The following is a 22,114-nucleotide window of genomic DNA, read 5'->3' as shown; positions in this document are numbered from 1 at the left end:
TGGCACACTCAGGTCATGGATCCTTGCAACAGTATTATTTCCACACTGCGTTGGTACTTACATGGTTTCTTGGGGCACTTCTGGCATTTGTGGAAGCCCCAGGACGTTCCGATGGTCCCACAGCAGTCCTCCTGCTTTCTGAGCCCAGGCAGAGCTTTGCCACACTGCCGTTTCACCAGGGACAGAGTGGGATGGCAGGAGAAGGAAGGAGACAATGCAGGGATAGAGAGGAAAGATGCAGTTGAGGACAGAGTGAGAGAGGAAAGAGTGGGATAAATATTGGGGCAGATGGAAAGACGGAAGACGGCAGAGATGCAAGAGAAAACACAGGATGAGACGCAATCAGTGAATCCAGAATGCATCCACCAAAACTCTATCCTCCCCATGTAACTGTCTAATAACTGAATAAACACAGGCTTTTACGGCATTAGGATCCCACAATAGCCTGGTCCGTCAATCTCGGAGTACGAACAACTCTCCATTATAGAACACATTCCCTCCTTCCGTCTCCCATAGATTGAAACACACAGATAAGATCCTATGGGCCGTGGATGGGGCGAGGAGAGAGTGTTCTTATCTCTGCGCCGTAAATTTGATAGGAAATCGTGAACCAAATTGAACGGTGATTCAAGGCGGATAAGAGGAGAAGGGTGCCAAATGCGTTGATACCTCCGGGATGTACTGAAGCACTGACACGGGTTATGGAGTAATTTCCGAGGCGAAAATGTATTTTGGGGCTGATAACATCTTTGTTCTCTTGGCAAGCAGATGGAAAAACGAGAAGGAGAGCTTACACACAGTCTGACTGAGAGGGGTGTTTTTATGTCATCTAAACACACGGCATTGAGGGACAAACAACTACTTAGATTGGGGGGGTTGGGTTTTTAAAAGGGCAGATGATTCATGTTTGAAACCGGGCCTACCATTGACATAATACAGTCCTACGTGACGCTATCACTAATCACCCTCCCTTTAACGTATTGAAGTATTCCCAAAGAGACTACATTTACATCTACATTTAGTCATTTAGCAGATGCTCTTATCCAGAGCGACTTAAAGTAAGTACAGAGACATTCCTCCAGAGGCAAGTAGGGTTAAGTGTCTTGCCACAACGTCATTTATGCACTGCCGGAAATTGAACCGGCAACCTTCTGGATTCCCTAACAGCGCAGCCATCTGACTCCCTGCTGACTCCCCGCTGACAGTGCGCCCAGCGGTGTTGCCCTCATCAAGCTACCTATCTACCTCCTCCTCTCCATATCCATACCCACATATGCCACACGCCCACAGATCCTCCCGCCTGCTGTCTCACCTGTGTCCCAGCAGTCTCCTGGAAGCAGCGCCCCAGGGGGGAGGTGACGGGCTGGTAGTGGTGCCCGTAGCCATGCTGGATGACATTGTGACCTTGCTGCTGCTGCTGCTGGTGGTGGATCTTCTGGGTGCTCTCCGAGTGGTGGTAGGTGGTGTAGGTGGAGCCCGACTGGGAGGGGCGGGACGAGCCCTTCACCTTCTGGCCGTTTGAGTCCAGTTGGGACACCTGGTGGATCTGGACCGAGGCCTCCGGAGGGTGTTTGACATGGATGTTCACGATGCTGGGGTTGAAATTGACTAGGGGCGAACAGGGTCAGAAGAGGTTGGTTATTTACGCAGAGGAGCGGCTATTAAGCTAATTTGGAGAGAAACTTTCATGAATGATTGATTTCTTGGCGTTTATTGACAATGACCGTGTGCAACAAACCATGACTTTATTCGGCACCGTGAATTATTTCGAAGTGGCTCCTTGTTTTACCTGGATTCTGCCCGTTACTGTAGGTCAGGGGCAGTGTGTGTGTTGAGTGGATCTGGGACGTGTGGCTGAAGCTGGAGGAGCTCTGCTGGTGATGGTGACGGCCGTTCTGGACGGGCATCTGGCAGAACTTTCCGGTGAAGTTGGGCGGGCACTGACACTTGTCCCTGGCACTGCACTTTCCTCCATTGATGCAAGGAAGATGGCAGACCACTGGCAAAACACAATGAGAGTGTTTGTACACAATGGGCATATTGCAGTTTCTGCCATTTATATGGGCAACACACACAAACACACACACACACACACATGAAAGCCACAGAGGGATCTTCGTCCCATCTCTCATCATCCTCCCATCTTTCATCCTGAAGGTCCACAAATCACAAAAAAGACACCGCGATTCTAGAGCAACAGAACAAGTTCTATTTAACCATGCTTTCCTCGAGTTTGAGGACATTACACATTCAGCTCAGTGTCCAATCCTCCCTCACTATCAATATTCATCACCGAGGGCCGTATGGTAAATGATCCACTATGCCTGGAAACTCCATAATGCCTTAGCAAACCTGCAGCTAATTGAGCGACCTGCTAATGTATTCATGTATTCCAGGTCCTAGGGCTTGTTCTCCATCCTGAGTGGGGCATGTTGTGTTGGGCGCTAGCCTAGTTTCCAGGGAGTCCTTAGGCACAGAAGGAGATGTCTGACGAGGACCCAACTACGAATTCAAGAGATGCAAACGAGACGGTGTTCCTCCCAAAAGGAGGGAAAGATGTTCCATATGGAGGATAAACAGTGATAATTCAAGTCTCCTCTTGTGTTCTATGGTAGTTCTGACAACAACAAAAATGTTTTTGGTCACTTTCCCTGTCTGTTATTGTCTTTCTCTCAGAGCTTTAAGTCACCCTAGGCTTATTTACAACATTTCTTTCAGAGATTCAGCTTGTCTACACACCACACCAAACTCACCTTAGCTCAGCTCACTACAGTCTGCAGGCCAGATACATATTATACAAAAATAAATCAAAATTATAACATAACTGCAAGCAGCAATGGCGGGTTATTCCTCAAAATAGCAAAATATTGCAAAATTGACATATTAGAGGATTACACTTCACTGCCGACAAAGGAACTGTGAAGGCAGATTTCATCCTGCCGAATTCTAAATCTCCGCATGCATCTGCATTTGAATTAGTACCATTGGATTCCAGATGCTACACTCTAGCAAACTGAGCCACATATACTTTCATATTGGGAATGTTTGTTTGCGTGAGTGCACTGAGTGACTAACGTGACTGGGAATACACTGCCAAAACAGTCTTACAATATCGATCAGAATACTACTTTTACACACATAATGCAAGAACTCCAATATGCTGGCTCGATGTAGCACAATCTTATCTACAAAACACAATAGTTCTGGATCATTGTGGGTAGTATTTACCTCAGAGTGAAACATCAGCTACAGTTATGACTAGAGGTAAACAGCTTCAGGTAGCTAAATGACAGGTAACTGTCTTGCTTTGCAGGGGCTTACTGTGTCGCTAAACAGATAATCATGTCATGAGATAAATAGATACTGCAGGTGAATCATTGCTATGTTTGATGACCGGAGGATTGACCAGAAACAGATAAAAGGCTATGGCTGGATTTCAATCTTTGACTTCCCAGTTCCACGTCTTACCAGAACAACTGTAAAGAAGGCTGACAGGTATAAACATCAAATGAATGGTCAGTGTCCAGAAGGCTGACATTTTGTCCAGCTATAGTATCAAATGAATGGCTAGTATTCAGAAGGCTTTCATTTTGTCCAGATATACATACAGCTCTGGAAAAAATTAAGAGACCAATGCATTTTTGTTCCCCATGAGAAATCAGGCATGTTCACCAATTTTCAGAAGAATTAGAGAAATGCCTTCACTTTGAAAATGTGACTTTTGGGCGTGGCCTGTGGCGCCCCGTTTGGTCCCATGTGGGCCATTCTTGGTGTGGCGGTTAGTCATGGCATGTTGTATCACTTCGCCAAACTTCAAAACTTTTTACCCATGATTTCTGAATTAGTAGGTTACTATAATAATAATAATAATACCAACAAAACCAACAGGGTTCCTCCAGTCCTGACGGAGGAATTCTAATTAACGGCTCCATTCCAGCAGCAATTTGGGGTAATTGAGGCTGAAGGCCGATCAGAGGAGGGTTCTGTTTGCTGAGGAGGGTTCTGTTTGCTGAGGCGTGCTCTGGAAAAGAGCTGAGAGAGCCCAATCCCCCCAGTGTATTTGAAATATGTGTCAATGGCGTGTGGGTCGGCAGTATGAATCAAGCTGTCAGTTTATTCCAGAGCTGGCCAGCAGACCGAACCCGGGAGGGGAGGGCCAGTACAGTATGTGTGTGTAAGAGAGAAAAAGAGAGAGAGAGAGAGAGATGGAAAGAGAGATGGAGGGAAATGGAGAGACAGAGGGATAAACTGTTGTTTTCCCCATAGGCAGTAGGTTTTCGTGTCTGAGTGTGTGTCGGCTTTCCCCAAAGGATCTCAGTGGGCTGAGCACTGGCTTGGGAGATATAACTGACATCCCCCGTCTGCTTGAACTCCCCAGATACACACACACAGACAGACACACACACACACATACACAGACACACACAATTGGATACCTGCTACCTAGGAGGAAAATCTGTGCCTGTGCATTGTTACTTCAGCGAAGGTAGGAATCTCCTCAGTTGAATCGCGAGTCGATTGCTTAATTGAGCGAGAGAGAACTAGTAATCACATTCTCCTGGCGCTCCCGGTCGTAGAAGAGCATGTAAAACAAGGATACACACAAGCTGACAACTTCCTGGAAGGTGTAAAGTGTAATGTTCCACACCTCCAGGTAATTCATTCACACGCTTTTAGGAGTTCCATATTTTTAACTGGAAACTATCAGCACTTGCCTTTTGCTAGTGTTTCAATAGTATTAAAAGAGTTATGTGGTCATAACATTCCAACATTCTCCCATATTTTCTATAAAAAAAAATATTTTAATGAATCCTTACTGCTAAAATACTTCTACATTTAAAAGGGTGCTTTTTTGTACTTAGGATACTTTTGCCGTGTTTCCAAATCACCACTATTACTACGATACCCATTATGCCCATACCATACTTTGGTATTTTGCCCTCTAGGAAAGGACAGGGTTTCAGGGATTTCACGTGGTGACACATAATGACAGCTAGAATAAATCATCCTCTCCCCAAGCCTCTCATTACAGTGGCAATAACACACAGCTTAGAAACCTCAGAACCATGTCCCTGTCTCTGTCCCTCTCTCTCTCTCTCTGGTTCCCTTTGGCATAGAGTCCTGGCCACTTTCCGTTCACAGTTTTATCTCCCTCTTTTTTCTTCGTACTTTTCTCCTTCTCCATCCCAATTATTCATTGCTTGCTATCTCTATCTCAATCTCCAACTCTCCCCTTCAGAAGAATGTCATACCAGTAGATGGTTTCATAGAGATTTGAGGTTGTGTTGGATGTCTACAGACAGGACTATGTACTGTAGAGAAGCAAGTGGTCCAAGAATTGTTGACATTTGACTGTCACCTGGTAGGTTAACCAGACAGCAAATGTTCCAAGGCTCAATGGACAAACTCTCAGACACTGAACCGCAAAGACAGCAGTTATAACAAATTGAGTGCAAAAAGGCCAGCTGGACAAACTGACAAGGAGTTACCATAAAAGCTGTTATTTCTATTGAAAGAACATCCCACATGAAAACACACTGCATGAGGTTTACACACAACAAATCTACTGTAACCAAACGATGAGTAACTGATTGAAGCCTCAAGTGGACTGACATGTTTTCCCATCTCTTGCCAGAGTGTCTGAGGTGTAATGTGAAGAAACAGTAGGTAGACTGAACCCGAAGCCACAGAACCCACACAGCTGATGAAGCCATAACACCAAAGCAAAATGGCCATCACAGCCTCCCTCCCTAAATGATGTCAGCCCATTCCCGACGAAGGCTAACCACACCTACCCATAATGGTTGCAGAGTCAACTTGTTGTGGGCAGGGAACATGCTACTGAGGCTGTGTGTGGCTCAAGATCATAGGGAGAAAGGAAGGGGGAATGCCAGTGTTTGAAACAGCAGTTGAGCGATCGTATCTGACAAATTTCTCTGGTAGACATCCGCTTAGAGAAAATCATATCAAGTGATATCAACCAAAGAAACAAAATTGAGATGTGCAGAAAAAGAGGTGGGTTCATCCTCCAGACTGAGGCAATGGTTATACTCTAGAAAGAGCCGGTGACCCTGGTGGGCATTGGGATGAGCAGTCTGATGGTCTGAGATTTGAAGTGTCTTGTACTGTATATCCATCAGACTACACAATATCTCTATATCTTCCTTCCAGACAATGTACATAATAGTAGCGCTGGATGGGACTGTTTAATGGGACTGCACAAACCAACACACAAACACACATGCATTCGTACGCACGCGCACACACACAACCGCCAAGCCAACCTTCCCCCCCCACCACCACACACACACACAACCACCATTTCCTTTACTCACCCACATAAACACACACACACACACAAACAAGCAAAGCTGACTCTTTTCCTCCTCGTCAGCCAGCCACTGAGTTTCTAAGCCTGGAAAGGCAGAGAGGTAGCTAGGTAGGACCAGAGTCCTGGAGCTGCTTCATTAAGCCAGGCCGCACTGCTCCCTGGGCCTGGGGACCGTGATTAGAGCAGCCTGGGGCAGCAGGCAGCTGCGAGGAGGGCCCCTGGGTGCCTAATGAGATTTTAAGAAGACCAGTCTGGCGCTTTGTAGAAAAATTCCCACTTAGCGGTTAGAGAAGTGGGGCAGGTTGGCCCAGACCGAGCAACCCTAGACTCACCAGAGAGCCAAGCGCCTGGTGTTTATTGCGGGCACAGAACCTGGCAACCTAAGAAGCCCTTGTCGCAGCCCCCCCACCCCAATTCCACCACCGGCAGCTCCATCCGAGGAGACTGTAAAAACAAGAGCTAGTCTTCCCCCTCCTGCCAGGTAGAGCGGACGACAAAAAAAAAAAAAGAAGGTTGCTGGGAAAAAATGACAGTGATTATAAGCTAATGAAATCTGACAAGGAGGAAATGACAGCTACCAGAGGAGCAGTCGACTCCAGCCATCCCAAGCTCCTTATAAGGCTAGGGCTGCACAGCTCATAAACTCTCCAGCACACTCCAAACCTGGCAACCACTAGACCACCCCCCACCCCAAACCCACCCTCCCAGTCCCGCTTTCCTCCTCCTCTATCCTCTGTACACGTTATTCATCCCTCACCAGATGATTGCCTGGCCACGACTTGCGTACGTGGGAGCTAGGGAGCCTATAAAATTTGGTTAAAGTGTGGGTGCTGAATATGTGGCTGGCTCATTTACGGGGGGTTTTAGACTTTTTCCTCAGTCTCTATCTTGGAACCTCACATGCTTTCATGTAGGGACTGACCAAACAGCTGATTACAGTCCACTGGCCCTGTAAAATGCCTAAAAGCACTATTAGTGTGTAATGCTCAATAATCCAGTTCCAAACTGGATTCGAGACAAATAGGGCATCCAGACAGCCATCTCCTCCCATAGTCAACCACACACCTGGAACAAATGGATTATGTCCCCTCCATTTCAGCCCACCTCACCTCAACAGGTTACAAAATAAATGACTGTAGGAAAACGTACATTAAACCTGGAGCCTAGAAAAGCATTACCCTTCTCTTTGTGCTGTGTTGGATAATATGAAGACGTAGCTGAAAGTAGAAGTAAAAGTCAAATCCCTCTAAAAGCGCATTGCCTCCCCAAGCTCACCTTCGTTCTGACTTCCTCCCAAAAAACAATCTAGTTTAATCCGACCATAAATGCTGTATTGTCTGGACCGTGGAAGACACATAAATGAACTGGCAGCCACAGACAACAATATGGAGGTCTGGACGGGTCCAGGAAGGTCTCAGCACTTGGACGGCCTCAGCACACACCTGGAACAGCACGGCCGAGCAGGGGGGCTATGACACTCACCACTAACGTATGGAGGGAAAAAGCACATCTCAAAACTTAAACTTAAAGGGTCAAAGCCACAAACACTGAGGGAATAGCTACGAGAGAGAAAGTGAAAGTGGGAAGGGGCAAGGTGGGGTTGGAAGCAGAAAAAAAAAATATATATATATATTATCGAGGAGCTAATGTGGATACAAAATTTGGCAGAAAGATTGACTGACCAGCCAGCCAGCCGATCAGCCAGCAAGCCAGCCAGCCAATTCCACAGTTGTAAACACTGTGGCTGGGTTCCTCCTTTCTTGTCCAGATGCTCCAGCTTAAAGTCAGGCTCATTGAGATAGGGAGAGAACTTGAGAGACAAGAGTGGGGGAGAGGGTCTGTCTCGGTCTGGGTTTGTGACGAAGGGGTAATGTGGCAGCCCAAAACCACCAAAAAAGACATACAATTCTGCCAAATTTCTGTTGAAGCAAGACCCTTTCCGAGATGGATATAAACATCCCTAGACGTTTGGCTGGTCAAAGAGAGATGGCGTTAACTTTCACGTGGACCTTCAGGACTCTGTAGACATGTGCGGCTCCACCCAGCTCCTGGTAGGGGTCTGCGCAGACAAACCGTCGAGCTCCCCATCAAGCCAGTCCGGCTTGCTGACAAGTCCTGCATTCTTTACCTCCAGCATAATCTCCCATGCGTCACACCGCGGGGTTTACCTTGCCTGTGTGTGTCTGCACAGAGCGGGCCCTCCGTCCAGACAAACGTACACGCAGTTCCACGCCAAACGGAAACGTCCCATTCTAGACGTCACCTCTGCCTGTCCCCTCGGCTCCCTCGCTCTAGCATCGGTCACTCGCACTCTTCAGTCACCTCGTTCTCGTTTCAAATTGTCATTGGGCGCGACGGGGCGGAGCGTTTGCCCGTTTGCTTTGAAACCTAGCGTTTTGGGCGTTCCTACGCGTTGCCACACACTGATTAGGAGGGGTCTTACACTTTTAGGGTGTTGAGAATCTCATTCAATTGAGGGGGCATTACATGACAGACAGAAAGACCATCGTTGCTGACAGCGGTTCCACAGTAAAGCACAGACCAGCTCAAGGTTTAGCTCGGAAACGCATCAAACACGTCTACGAAAGGGAAGACGTTTCCTGACACCTCTCTCCCGGGCGCCCGTGTTCCACAAATGTCGTAACTACTCCGATAAAGCTCTGGGCTCCCCTCGCTTCACTAGTGAGGAAACACATCCACCTGCTGCTATCGCCCCAAACGCCATCCCTCTGTTAAGGCCCTGCCTGCATCTGTCTGATGAGCTGTAAGCGTGCAAGTGTGCCGCGAATGGCAAGACAAGGGCTTTTTCCCCTTGGGCGTCTCCACAGACAGAACACAGACATCAGCGTGGGGGTACCCTGGGAGAGGAGAGCTGGCGGGGAGGAGGAGGCCCGAGAACACACAGGCAGGGCTGGAGGAAGCCAGCAGGGAGGACGAGGGAGAGAAAGGGCGGCGAAGAGGAAAAGACGCACGTCTGGGGAGGGGGGGCTTTCGCAGAAGATCTCCAGAGCTCTCGGTTGCCTTGTTGAGGGAATACAGAGACAGATTCGGTAGCCGAGCCTCTCCGCGAGCGAGCTTCGCACACACACCTGGAACAGCACGGCCGAGCAGGGGGGCTATGACACTCACCACTAACGTATGGAGGGAAAAAGCACATCTCCAAACTTAAACTTAAAGGGTCAAAGCCACAAACACTGAGGGAATAGCTACGAGAGAGAAAGTGAAAGTGGGAAGAGGCAAGGTGGGGTTGGAAGCAGAAAAAAAAATATATATATATATTATCGAGGAGCTAATGTGGATACAAAATTTGGCAGAAAGATTGACTGACCAGCCAGCCAGCCGATCAGCCAGCAAGCCAGCCAGCCAATTCCACAGTTGTAAACACTGTGGCTGGGTTCCTCCTTTCTTGTCCAGATGCTCCAGCTTAAAGTCAGGCTCATTGAGATAGGGAGAGAACTTGAGAGACAAGAGTGGGGGAGAGGGTCTGTCTCGGTCTGGGTTTGTGACGAAGGGGTAATGTGGCAGCCCAAAACCACCAGCCAGACCTCCAGACCTCCAGTCCTGAGTGCTGACGACGCGGGATAGCAGACCAGCAGGAATGTGGAGAAAATGAGTCTGCCACTGCTTGTAAATCAGACTGATGCTTCATTGCACACAAATACACACACACACACAAACCGGCTTAATACCTGATATTCGTACCCTCAATGGATGCTTTGTGTTTTAGTTTCAATCAAATGGTGGCAATTACTGGACAGTTACAATACACTCCGCCTGTCTATCCTGCAAGTCTACAAACACCCACATGGGAGTAAAGGAAGGCAAAGTCTTTCCAAAGCAAAACAACTTGAGTTTATTTTGAAAGGCTTGGTAACACTGTTGATCAGCCGACAGTCCGTGGCATGCCATAACAGGTCCCCCCCGCCCCCTCCTCCTCCTCTCCACCGCCCCTCCCTTTTCTTATTAAGAGGCAACACTCTCCGTGTTCCAATTTACTCCCTCACCATGCAGGTATGATAAACAGACGATTTGCTCTGTCTGGAGTGTCGGACAGGGGCCTGGGCCGTAAACGTCCAGCTTCCTGGGGTGGGGTCTCCACAGGTACCTTGGCTAGGGACAGAAGGGGGGCACAGAGCAGTCTGGGCCGGCCTTCATGCCTGGGCAGGAGAGCTGCACCTCTCTCATCTCAGCTCGGACGGCAAACGGCGTTCGTCGCAACTTATTCCCTTAAGCTGAAATATGGCTTTGCTTCACGATGTAATTGAAGGTGCTGCACCTTTCTGAATTTCCACTGTAGCTCTTAAACCACGGGACTCGGTGTTCCACAAAGAGAATGAGAAGCGGGTTGTAGCCGCTGTGAAGCGTACAGTAGCACAGACACCCCACAAAATCTCAGACACGACACAGCTTCAAATGAAAGTGTGGAGCGAAGCTTCGGAGGCTGATGTGCTTGGCAGAACCAGTAAGAGCTCTATCGGTGTGTGTTGCTGTGTCAGACAGGAATCCATCTTGTTTGGGTCTTCCCACATGTCTGTGTCAGGGGCAGAGGATCCAGAGGAGCTCCTTATAAGGACGCAGGCAGGTTAAGACACCAGACTCGGCCAGGGTCTGTGCAATCCATGAAGGAACACCCACCTAATGTGGTCAGGCATTGAGTCTTTTGACACTACTGTACTTACAGTGAACATCTTTGCGAATTGCAAGTACAAAGGAGTAACAAATCATGGATTTGTTCCTCTATTCATGACTCCTGAATTGGTATCATTCATATTTGTAATAAGCAGCGAGCGTCACATTCTCTTTAATCAAATTCTAACGTGAAATGTGCACTATTAGTGAACAGTAGTGTGGTCCGTGTGGGAGATATCTCCTGGTACTGCATCGCAAAGTAAACAAGCCCAAGGGTGTGTGTGCGCGCACACACACACACACAGACACTCACTGCTCAAACAAGCCCACAGCCTCACACCTCCTCAACACAGATGACTCATTTCCCATCATGCACCACAGACAACACACAGAGACCCCATCGAAGACCGAGGGGCGGAAAGAGAGAGGGTGGGGTGAGAGACGAGGCCGATCACTCACCTACTCGGAAGTTAGGCGCCGTCAGCGTGTCCGTGGCGTGGCCGTTCTCACTGATGATGGTGGTGGTGTTGCCCAGTTCACAGTTGTTATGACAACGTTCCCCCATGCAGGTCAGCTTGCAGATGGTGGGAGTGAAGACCACCTTGATCCTCCCCGTGTGGTTTCCCACTGCCGGCAGTGACACCCGGCACAGCAGCAGGAAGAAGAGGAAGGGGAAGGGAAGTCTGGTGAGTAGCATGTCAAATGACTTTGTTCTTCCGCTTGTCACTAAATACCTCGGCGGAACCAGTCAAAACAATCCCAAAGGCGGCCGATGTGTTCTTTTGAAATTGCGTTAAATCCTCTTGTTGTTCCTCACTTTCCCAACTTCTCTTTTTCACTCCCCCTCCCTGTCTTTTTCTCTCTCTCTCCCTGTCTCTGTCTCTCTCCCTCTCTCTGTCTGTCTGTCTCTCTCTCTCTCACTGCTCCTAAATCCAGTGGCGTCTCTGAAACACTCGCAGGGAGAAAAAAGAAAGTGTGGGGAGAGAGAGCTCGGCAAACAAAACTCTGGGACAGCCTCCAATTCCTCATCAAAAGTCAAGTTCTTTGGAAGGTGGGTATTGGCAGATCACAAAGCCATGCTTTCTTCCCTAGGAGACAAAAAAAGAGTAGGCAAATCGTTTTTATTTTTTTATTTTTTTATCCTCCTACTTGTCTCTTTCTTTCTCTCACTTCTAACTCCTGTTTCTCTACAGTCTCCTGCCTAGCACATATTTAAGGTACATCCATCAGAAAAAACCCGATTTGCCGTTTTTCCTTCTGAGTTCCCCTCCTCCCTTTCTCTCTGTGCTTTAGGATAAAGTGTCAGTAGCCCACACTTAACCAAGACTGAAACCTGCCCGGTCTACCCACCTCACCACCCACTCCTATATCCTCTCCCCATCCTCTTAAATGAGACAGACAGAGGAGAGAGAAAATGAAAGAGAAAGAGAGAGAGAGAGAAAATGAAAGAGAGAGAGAGAGAGAGAGAGAGAGAGAGAGAGAGAGAGAGAGAGAGAGAGAGAGGGGGAGTTAAATAGTAAGCTCAATGAAAAAGAAGAGTGTAGACCACAAACATCTGTCCCAGGTCTACTGCATCCCATCCCAGACTACCCCTCCTCGACTTCGGTCTTTTCTTCCTCTCGTAACACACAACTCTTCTCCTCTCCTCCTCACCTCATCTTACCCCCCCACCCTCGCCCCCTTCCCGTCTTCATCCATTGACTCCTCCGTCTCGAACCTCGATGGCCCCTCTGCTTCCCTCCTCTGAGGTCTCACTTTCTACATCCTTCATCCTCTCCACGCTTCCTGGCAGCTCTCCTGCCCGGGTCCAACCCCCCCCCCCCCCCCCCCCCCCCCCCCCCCCCCAGCCCAAGCCCCAGACTCCGGCACTCAGGTCTTCGTCTGCGGCTGTCAGCTGTTCACACCAGACAGAGTGGAGACGCAGGGAGCGCTGCCAACCAGAAAGAGACGGCTGTTTTCTACCCCAGAGAAACAGGCAAAACCACTGGGTTAGAGGGCCTTCATCTGCCTAAATATTTGCTATGAGGTGCAAAAAGATCTCAATTGAAGAGGGAACTACTAATGTGATGCGGCGGTTGAAAGCCAAACACTAACAGACAGTTGGGTTTTGAATGCCAAGTCTGTTGTACACAGACATCTAATGTATCCAAAGCAAGATACAAAAAAAGACATACAATTCTGCCAAATTTCTGTTGAAGCAAGACCCTTTCCGAGATGGATATAAACATCCCTTGACGTTTGGCTGGTCAAAGAGAGATGGCGTTAACTCTCACGTGGACCTTCAGGACTCTGTAGACATGTGCGGCTCCACCCAGCTCCTGGTAGGGGTCTGCGCAGACAAACCGTCGAGCTCCCCATCAAGCCAGTCCGGCTTGCTGACAAGTCCTGCATTCTTTACCTCCAGCATAATCTCCCATGCGTCACACCGCGGGGTTTACCTTGCCTGTGTGTGTCTGCACAGAGCGGGCCCTCCGTCCAGACAAACGTACACGCAGTTCCACGCCAAACGGAAACGTCCCATTCTAGACGTCACCTCTGCCTGTCCCCTCGGCTCCCTCGCTCTAGCATCGGTCACTCGCACTCTTCAGTCACCTCGTTCTCGTTTCAAATTGTCATTGGGCGCGACGGGGCGGAGCGTTTGCCCGTTTGCTTTGAAACCTAGCGTTTTGGGCGTTCCTACGCGTTGCCACACACTGATTAGGAGGGGTCTTACACTTTTAGGGTGTTGAGAATCTCATTCAATTGAGGGGGCATTACATGACAGACAGAAAGACCATCGTTGCTGACAGCGGTTCCACAGTAAAGCACAGACCAGCTCAAGGTTTAGCTCGGAAACGCATCAAACACGTCTACGAAAGGGAAGACGTTTCCTGACACCTCTCTCCCGGGCGCCCGTGTTCCACAAATGTCGTAACTACTCCGATAAAGCTCTGGGCTCCCCTCGCTTCACTAGTGAGGAAACACATCCACCTGCTGCTATCGCCCCAAACGCCATCCCTCTGTTAAGGCCCTGCCTGCATCTGTCTGATGAGCTGTAAGCGTGCAAGTGTGCCGCGAATGGCAAGACAAGGGCTTTTTCCCCTTGGGCGTCTCCACAGACAGAACACAGACATCAGCGTGGGGGTACCCTGGGAGAGGAGAGCTGGCGGGGAGGAGGAGGCCCGAGAACACACAGGCAGGGCTGGAGGAAGCCAGCAGGGAGGACGAGGGAGAGAAAGGGCGGCGAAGAGGAGAAGACGCACGTCTGGGGAGGGGGGGCTTTCGCAGAAGATCTCCAGAGCTCTCGGTTGCCTTGTTGAGGGAATACAGAGACAGATTCGGTAGCCGAGCCTCTCCGCGAGCGAGCTTCGCACTCGTTGATCTGAGGGGGGGGGGGGGGGGGGGGGGGGGGGGGGGGAGCGTTTGCCCGTGCGAGAGAGCGCGCCGAGGGACAGCTGAGGAGGGAGAATGGCTTTCCCAGACGCGGCACCATGGCTTGTTGCTGGACAGGCTGTCTGCTGCGTGGGTCAGGGCTGACAGGAGAGACTGCGCCCCGGCAATTTAGGAGCACAGACGTTCTCCCGTCTGCACCGAGTGAGCAGGGCGAGCACACCGACACCGACCGCGTGCTGGGATAAAACCAACAGCGACGTCCCAGGCAATTTAGCCTGCGAGGCCTGAGGGGCTACTTGCGGAGACGCGGCTATCCACTGGAAGCGTTCCACAAGACAAAGTGGATGATCGAAGTGGATGCGTTTGGTTTTTATCAAAGTCAGGCGCCATCCTTTATTTTTATTTTTATATCTCTCTCTCCCTCTTTTCATTTTGTTTCTACACACCACTCAGTCTTGCAACCTGTCCCCTCCACCACCCTAACCCTCCTCCCCCCCCCCACACACACACACTGTTATCCCTCCGTTTCTGTTTCTTATGTGCACCCTTTCCCAATTTTTCTCTCATCTTCTGGCATCTAGGCTTGTCCCCTGTGGTCCTACTGGACTTAAGCCAAGAGGTTATTTGTTGCAGTGGGTCTCCTTGAATGGGCCGGCAGATGACTGCAAACTGTAGCCACCGGGGCCTCAGAGGCTGGGGGAGGAGGACACACGCAGCCCCCTGGAGACCCAGCGAGACTGTTGTGTCTGCACGACTCCACTAATAGCCCCAGACACTGTCTCTTCCCCGGGAAACGGAGACCTTCGCCTCCCAAGTCAGCAAGTTCGTTGAAAAAACATTGACGTAGGTAGACGAATACCAGCCCAGGAAGTCTAGCACCTGATCATAACATTCTCATCCTCTGCCAACGCGATGCATAGCACACCTGGAGGGTGTCAGGGAATACGCCATATCGGGTGTATAACCATAAATACACATTATGAAAAGGGAAGCAATATATTTCAACCCCCTCCATGGCAATACACATCGAGCCACAAGGCTCAACTCTATTCCTCAGTTGGGACTTTTTGTACACTGCTGCTGTGAGATGATATGTCTTCTCGTGGCAAGACCCCTTCAGTGGTTGAGCCTTAATCAGGAAGTTAGATAGCAGGTCTTCAGCCTTTCGGTTTCGTCCTCACACCAGACGTCCACACATACCCCTCCGTCTGAGCCTCTTGTTTTTTCAGCTACTAAGGGATTCTCCCGTGGATGACACGGTTTATCGCCTCCCACCGTCATCTCATTCTCTCTCCGTCCCACTCTCTCTGTCTTTATCTGAAATTGCCCTGGGAAAATGAGGCTAATAATTCATTTTCAACAGCGCCGCGCAGCAGGCAATGTTTAAGTCTTTATGCCATTATCGCTGGGGCTGCAATTTGAACAAATCCAATTGCTGCCCAACTAGAGGCTCCACATTCTCCCTAAGCTTACGGCATTCCAGCAGATGTGTCTTGCTGCGTGTGCGTGTGTTCCGTGTGTCTCCAAGTGTGCGTGTGCCTACAAGGAACAATTACCACCTTTTAATCCATTCAAATAGAAGAATTGAAGCACAGAGAAAGTATTTAATATGCAGAGGAGAATCTGACTGGAATCAGCCAGGACCTGACTGCCAGCTCATCGACCAACACCATTTTTAGGTTTGATCCTTTTCTTTGCTATCACTCACTTTCAAAATCAATGACCAATCGGGTTTCCTAATTTCGTTACAATGGGTTCACTGGTATTTCACACGCCACGCATACTTGGGCATAGGACCTGTGCAACCAGTAACCACTTCTCCCCGTGGTGTGGTCGGGGTGAGGTTGGGATGAGGGGCGGGGGGGGGGGGGGGGGTGAAGCGGGGTACAGTGTTGCGCAGAAATCGCCCTGGCTCCTGTAATGTGAGAAATGGGGCACCGCGCCCAAAGCCCATGCTAAAATAATGACCTAACTAAAGCGGGCGCTACCGTGTCAGTTTGGCAGTGATTAATGTGCGGCGGCCATCAATCCACGGCCCTGAAATAACAAACAGCGCCGGCGTAATTGGCTGAGTAGTAGCCTGCTGACACAAGCTGGTGTCCTGAGGTCTGGGGCTGACCGAGACGGAGAAGGAGAAAGGAGAGAGGGAGGGAGAGGGAGAGAACGAGAGAGAGAGAGAACTAGAGAGAGAGAGAGAGAGAAAGAGGGAGGAGGAAGGAGAAAGAAAGATGCCTTCAACCTGTAATGGAACTATGAAAAAAACGGGCTTAGCCCTTCCACCTCCTTATGTCGGGGTAAGTTTAGGAATCTTAAATACCGAGCTAATGACACTTTTACTTTGGAATCAAATAAATTGAACAATAAAAAGATCATTTGATTTGTGAAGTTACATTTTGAAAGAGTAAAAAAGTGAGCCCCACAGTCCGATGGCAGGCAAGTCTGGAGGGCTGGTAGGACAGCACCAGACTAAAAAAAATCATCACTTCGTAACCACAAGCTGCCTTCGTCCTGAGTCCTGCATGAAATGACTTGCTTTACAATGTACCATGGCGACCACAGACAGTCTGGGGTCCACTCACCGTGGATGGGGTTGTGCCCCACCGTCAGGGGGATGGGTCGGTCGGGCTGGTGCTGGACGTGGGTCTGGGTGTGAGTGGTGTGGGTATGGTAGTACTTGGGCTTCAGGATGAACTGCTGGCTCTGGCCTGGGAGCACTGGTATGGGTCTGATCCTGGAGGGGAACATGGAGCCCAATTATTGTACATGGCAATATATTGACACAGTTTATAACACCAAGTAACACAATGTGTGTATGTCTGCCAAAACAAATGACAAAGGTTGTCACAGAGGCTGTCCTCATGTCACATGACAAGGAGTGTGTGCGTGATGTGCGTGTGTTCGCATGTGGGAGGAAATTAACTTTGAATGAAACAGAGCACAATCACCCAAAATAACCTATAGTCTTTGTATCCCTCTCCCTCTAAGCTCTCTCTCTCTCTCTCTCTGTCTCTCTGTCTCTGTCTCTCTATCTCTCTCTCTCTCTCTGTCTCTCTCTCTCTGTCTCTCTCTCTCTGTCTCTCTCTTTTCCACAGCGTCTCTCTGCTCAGTGTCTCTCAGTCTAAACGACATTAGACTTGTTTAGACGAGAGAAAGAGAACTTGTCTGCTCATCTGGCACAGGGCCCCTGAGCTATATTGACTGAGACAGCGGTAGTCGACTTTTTCATACAGCATAACCGGATCAAATTGTCAGCCGCCACAGTAAAACCCCTGCGACAGGTCTGGGTCCCGGCAAACGAGGATAGAGGAGAAAAAAACGGTAGAAAAGTGGACAACAATAGATGTGTTGGTTGAAAGCCGTCACTAAATGGTTTATAGTGTGTGTGTGTGTGTGTGGTGGGGGTGTGTGTATCACATCCACTACAACACTATAGACGTACATGCTTATTGGATAGGATAATCACAGAATTTGTCTGGAGGGAGATTGGGTTAGGTCAGCCAAGGAATAGCTTTTCATAGCTGAGGTACCAGCCAAGAATGGCTTTTCCATTTAAAAATAAATGTAATTTCGATCCATGTTAAAAAAACGAAGCTGACCAGACTTTTCGCCCCACTGTGCCTACACACCGTCTGTAGGGTGTGCGTATTTGAACTGAACACAAATGTACAGACACTTGCAAAAACATGCACCATGATGATGCCCTAAGTCTACCACATGCTCGTACCATCATCCCAGCCATTCAACCATCATGATTACCTTGCGTGCACACGTACACACACACATTCCTCCCCCAAACCCACAATCGCACGCCCACAAATCCTGAACTCCAGAACCTCTCAAAGAAGTTGTCACTCCTTGCCTCAATACTGACCTTGCTCATTGACCCCCCCCCCCCCCCCCCCCCCCCCCTCCTCCTCTCTCTCTCTCTCAAGTCTTCATGTGTCACAACAGAGCCTGCTCTGCTCTAGTCATTTCCCAGCGCTAATGCTAATCCAAGCTGGCTCTGCCACCGTAATTGCCATGTCATTTAGACCCTCACCACAACAGCCTCTAGTCACTTCTTGTATAGGACAATGGAAAAGGTGGTGGAGAACGACGGGTTTAAAATGGCTGCCAAAACACAGGAAATCCAAGCAGTCAACCACTCTCTCCATCTTCCTCTCCTTGACCTTTCCCTTTTTATTCAAGCCTGACACAAACATTTGATCTTCAAAGAGCTGGTGACTGTCTTTCATCCAGAGAGACGTTCAGTACAGGGTTGCATTGAGCTAACCCATGTGCCCCCGGCACTGATACTTACTGCTACTCTTATCCTTTCCCTCACACACACACACACACACACCTCGGTTTGTCTTTATCAGAGTTGTTAATCTTGGCCTAAACTAAAACTACTACTTAAACTAAATTAGGTGTCATTTGTAGGAGAATTAAACCTTAAAGGAGAAGAGTCAAGGAAGAGGGGGGGCAGAATGGCACACTGCCAACTGAAGTGAAATACAAAAAGGAGAAATAGATAGGACCAGAGAGGAAAGAAGAGTGTTTGGGGGGGGGGGGATATCTCACAAGCGTCTCCCTCTCCCTCTCCAGATGCCCTGCGGTGATCTAATCTGCAGCGTCTGCCGTGCTGAAGGGCCTGCCTGATGTCATGTGTTAGAACACAGAGGAAACGCACACCAGCCCTGCGGACACATCTCAGCCCCCTCTTGGGGAGCAGGCTCAAACAGTGACAGCAGAACCGAGTCTTTATTGAGGGGGAACCCGGCCAAACCACCCTTCAGACGACCAAAGACGAAGGCTTTCTGTTAGCTCTCAGCCAACTGCTCCACAGAGAGAAGGTTCTCTCCGTGAAGGCTGGGCACAGGATACCTGTTCTATTTTTGAGAGAGTTGACACTCACATTTTAGCTGCAGTCTGAGATCAGAGAGAGGGAGACGATGAGAAGTCTGTGGACGTACTTGATTCGTACTAGCTTCTTTTTCCAAGGTTGTTGACAGGGTGCTTAGTCAAACGGATTAAGTACAGTAGTGCAACTTCAGAACCCATAGGATCAGGCAAGACTTTCAAATGCTTGACACACACACACACACACACAAAAGAAATCTTCAAAAAAGGTTCTTTCTCCACCTTTAAAACCAGGTCGCTTTTTCCCCTTGACTTAGATTGGACGGGAACACTTGCACTAAGTACTGAGAGCTATGTGTTAAGCTCTTCCACATGCTCCTATGAGGCCCATTGACTTTGGCAAAAAAAGGGCAGCTCTTACCGTTCACAACATGTCAATTAGCTCTACCGAGACACGGAGCATGGATTAGGAAAATTAATTAAGAAATGTAAAAACATGTGTTACACTTGTGCAATGTACTAGGTTGCCACAGCTCATTTTAACTCAAGCGACTTGATAAACATTGTTGATATTGATAAATGATTTTTTTTATGGAGCTTAATAAAAGACGACCTCCTTGAAAGGACTTCTTAAAAAAAAAAAAAAAAGGCATTCGAGAATATCCAGTGACATTACTTAACTGCTGCTTCGGGCTACTGTAACAGATAATGTCGAATTGAGCTTACAGTGCCACCCACAAACTCTTTCTGCTTGAGCCCAGGTGTAAAGGTTCTGTTGCATCATTCCTCCTTTACGAGACCCAAACTCAGGGCCAAGCGTCAGTTGGGCTTACGCACAAGAACAACAACTGTGAAATTATACAGAACATAATAAAAAAGCGGTACCGTTTTTCCAATCAAGATTTGAACAGATCTCTTTGTGTAAAATGGCTACTGCGTTGGAAGAAGAGCTACTGTACTTGTAAAAGTTACCAATGAACTTGCTAACTTCACCAATACCAGGGAGCATCGACTGACCCGCATGCCTTGAGACATTATCAAAACACGGGGGGGGGGGTGTTTGAAAAGAGACTAATCACAGTTTCTCAACAATTTGCAGGACAAATGATTTCCTTGTAGGTGGAAAGAAGGGAACTAATGTGCGGCTGCCATTTTCTTCTCCCTCCTAGCAATGTGGTTTTCCTGCACATAAAGACTGTGAGGCGTGAGGAATGCTAGCGGTGGAATCGTCTCCTGAGCCAGTTGGCATGAGGGGGCCAGCGGCTTGCAGACGACATCCATCACACCAGAGATTTGTCATGTAAGCCTTCTGTGTGAGGACCTTTCTGTCTCTGTCTCTATGTCTCTCTCTCTATGTCTCTCTCTCTCTGTCTCTCTCTCTGTCTCTTTTTCTGTCTCTTTCTCTGTCTCTCTCTCTGTCTCTCTCTCTCTGTCTCTCTCGATGTCTCTCTCTCTCTGTCTCTTTCTCTGTCTCTCTCTCTGTCTCTCTCTCTGTCTCTCTCTCTATGTCTCTCTCTCTATGTCTCTCTCTCTATGTCTCTCTCTCTATGTCTCTCTCTCTATGTCTCTCTCTCTCTGTCTCTCTCTCTCTGTCTCTCTCTCTCTGTCTCTCTCTCTCTGTCTCTTTCTCTGTCTCTCTCTCTGTCTCTTTCTCTGTCTCTCTCTCTGTCTCTCTCTCTCTGTCTCTCTCTCTCTGTCTCTCTCTCTCTGTCTCTCTCTCTGTCTCTTTCTCTGTCTCTCTCTCTGTCTCTCTCTCTCTGTCTCTCTCTCTGTGTCTCTCTCTGTGTCTCTCTCTCTGTGTCTCTCTCTGTCTCTCTCTCTGTCTCGCTCTCTCTCTGACACCCATCTCCTCATCATCCCTCTCATCACATCCTGTCCACCTTTCTTTGTAGAATAGCTGGCACCGCACCTCAGAGGCACCTCCCTTTCTCTCTCCAGACATTTGACAAGAGTTTGGAAATGAACAGCCTCCCAAATGGAAGATCAGTGCCTCTGCATTTCTACAGCTATAAGCGACTGCATTAATGAGAAAACACCTAAGTGAGTTGTATTTCTAGATCAAACCAACTGGCTATGAGACCCAAAGAGTTGAGCACCCGTGCATGACCATTTTGAGTTTTCTACCCATTCATTAAAACAGTCATTGAAGAGTTGGAGTTAGAGTTAGGGTCATCTCACTGTAACATATGTAGACAAATTATAAAGAAAACTTGCTTCAGTACTCAAGTTGGGAAGTGATAAGGGTATTAGACAGTGTATGAAACTTCAAGTTATATATACTTAATGTAAGTCGCTCTGGATAAGAGCGTCTGCTAAATGACTAAATGTAAATGACTAAATGTAAATATATATATATATATACACTCAAATGTTGAAAACAAATGTTGCATATCAACAAACTGATTAAATAACAATACTATTGGGGTTTTGATACAAATCACTTGAGAGTCCATCTCCTTGTCAAGTTGTTAAGCAAGTTGTTCACCCACGTGAACTTGCTTCACTTCATTGGTGGCATTAACACTGTACCTGTGTGGAGTTAACACTGTACCTGTATGGCGTTAACACTGTACCTGTGTGGCGTTAACACTGTACCTGTCTGGCGTTAACACTGTACCTGTGTGGTGTTAACTCTGTACCTGTGTGGTGTTAACACTGTACCTGTGTGGTGTTAACTCTGTACCTGTGTGGCGTTAACACTGTACCTGTGTGGCGTTAACACTGTACCTGTCTGGCATTAACACTGCCAGTGTTATCCCATCACATTGCACAACAACCTGAAGACTTCAAATAAGTTAAATCGTATTGTGCCGGGACACAATATAATGCACATTCACATGCTACTAAACGACCTTGAGGCAAACACTAAAAGGACGTTTAAAGCATCGTCTGGAAAACCAAAACCGTTGAAGACAGTTTAACAATGGCTCAACTCTTCTG

At 48.3% G+C, this 22,114-nt stretch overlaps 1 protein-coding gene and 1 long non-coding RNA gene across 6 annotated transcripts in view; one reads left to right on the top strand and one right to left on the bottom strand.

Annotated features, from left to right (window-relative positions):
* The window catches only part of ltbp1 (latent transforming growth factor beta binding protein 1), an 81,678-nt gene that overhangs the window by 41,627 nt on the left and 17,937 nt on the right, over nt 1-22,114 (bottom strand). For all 5 annotated transcript variants that reach the window (XM_047030208.1, XM_047030205.1, XM_047030210.1 and 2 more), the window contains exons 4-8: nt 16,912-17,063; nt 11,420-11,587; nt 1,790-1,999; nt 1,313-1,608; nt 62-164 (exon numbers count right to left, since the gene is read on the bottom strand). In XM_047030208.1, coding sequence (XP_046886164.1) covers nt 62-164; nt 1,313-1,608; nt 1,790-1,999; nt 11,420-11,587; nt 16,912-17,063 — 929 coding nt within the window. The remainder of the gene's footprint in view (nt 1-61; nt 165-1,312; nt 1,609-1,789; nt 2,000-11,419; nt 11,588-16,911; nt 17,064-22,114) is intronic.
* Nucleotides 11,555-21,432, top strand: LOC124474240. The gene is made up of 4 exons (XR_006956797.1): nt 11,555-11,646; nt 11,897-12,011; nt 20,344-20,474; nt 21,067-21,432. It is a non-coding gene; the product is annotated as an uncharacterized LOC124474240 (long non-coding RNA).

The sequence above is a fragment of the Hypomesus transpacificus genome, chromosome 11 (genome assembly GCF_021917145.1).
Source record: "Hypomesus transpacificus isolate Combined female chromosome 11, fHypTra1, whole genome shotgun sequence".
NCBI classification, from domain to species: domain Eukaryota; kingdom Metazoa; phylum Chordata; class Actinopteri; order Osmeriformes; family Osmeridae; genus Hypomesus; species Hypomesus transpacificus.
The sequence above is the reverse complement of the archived record's forward strand: the minus strand, read 5'-3'. Positions and strand labels throughout refer to the sequence as shown.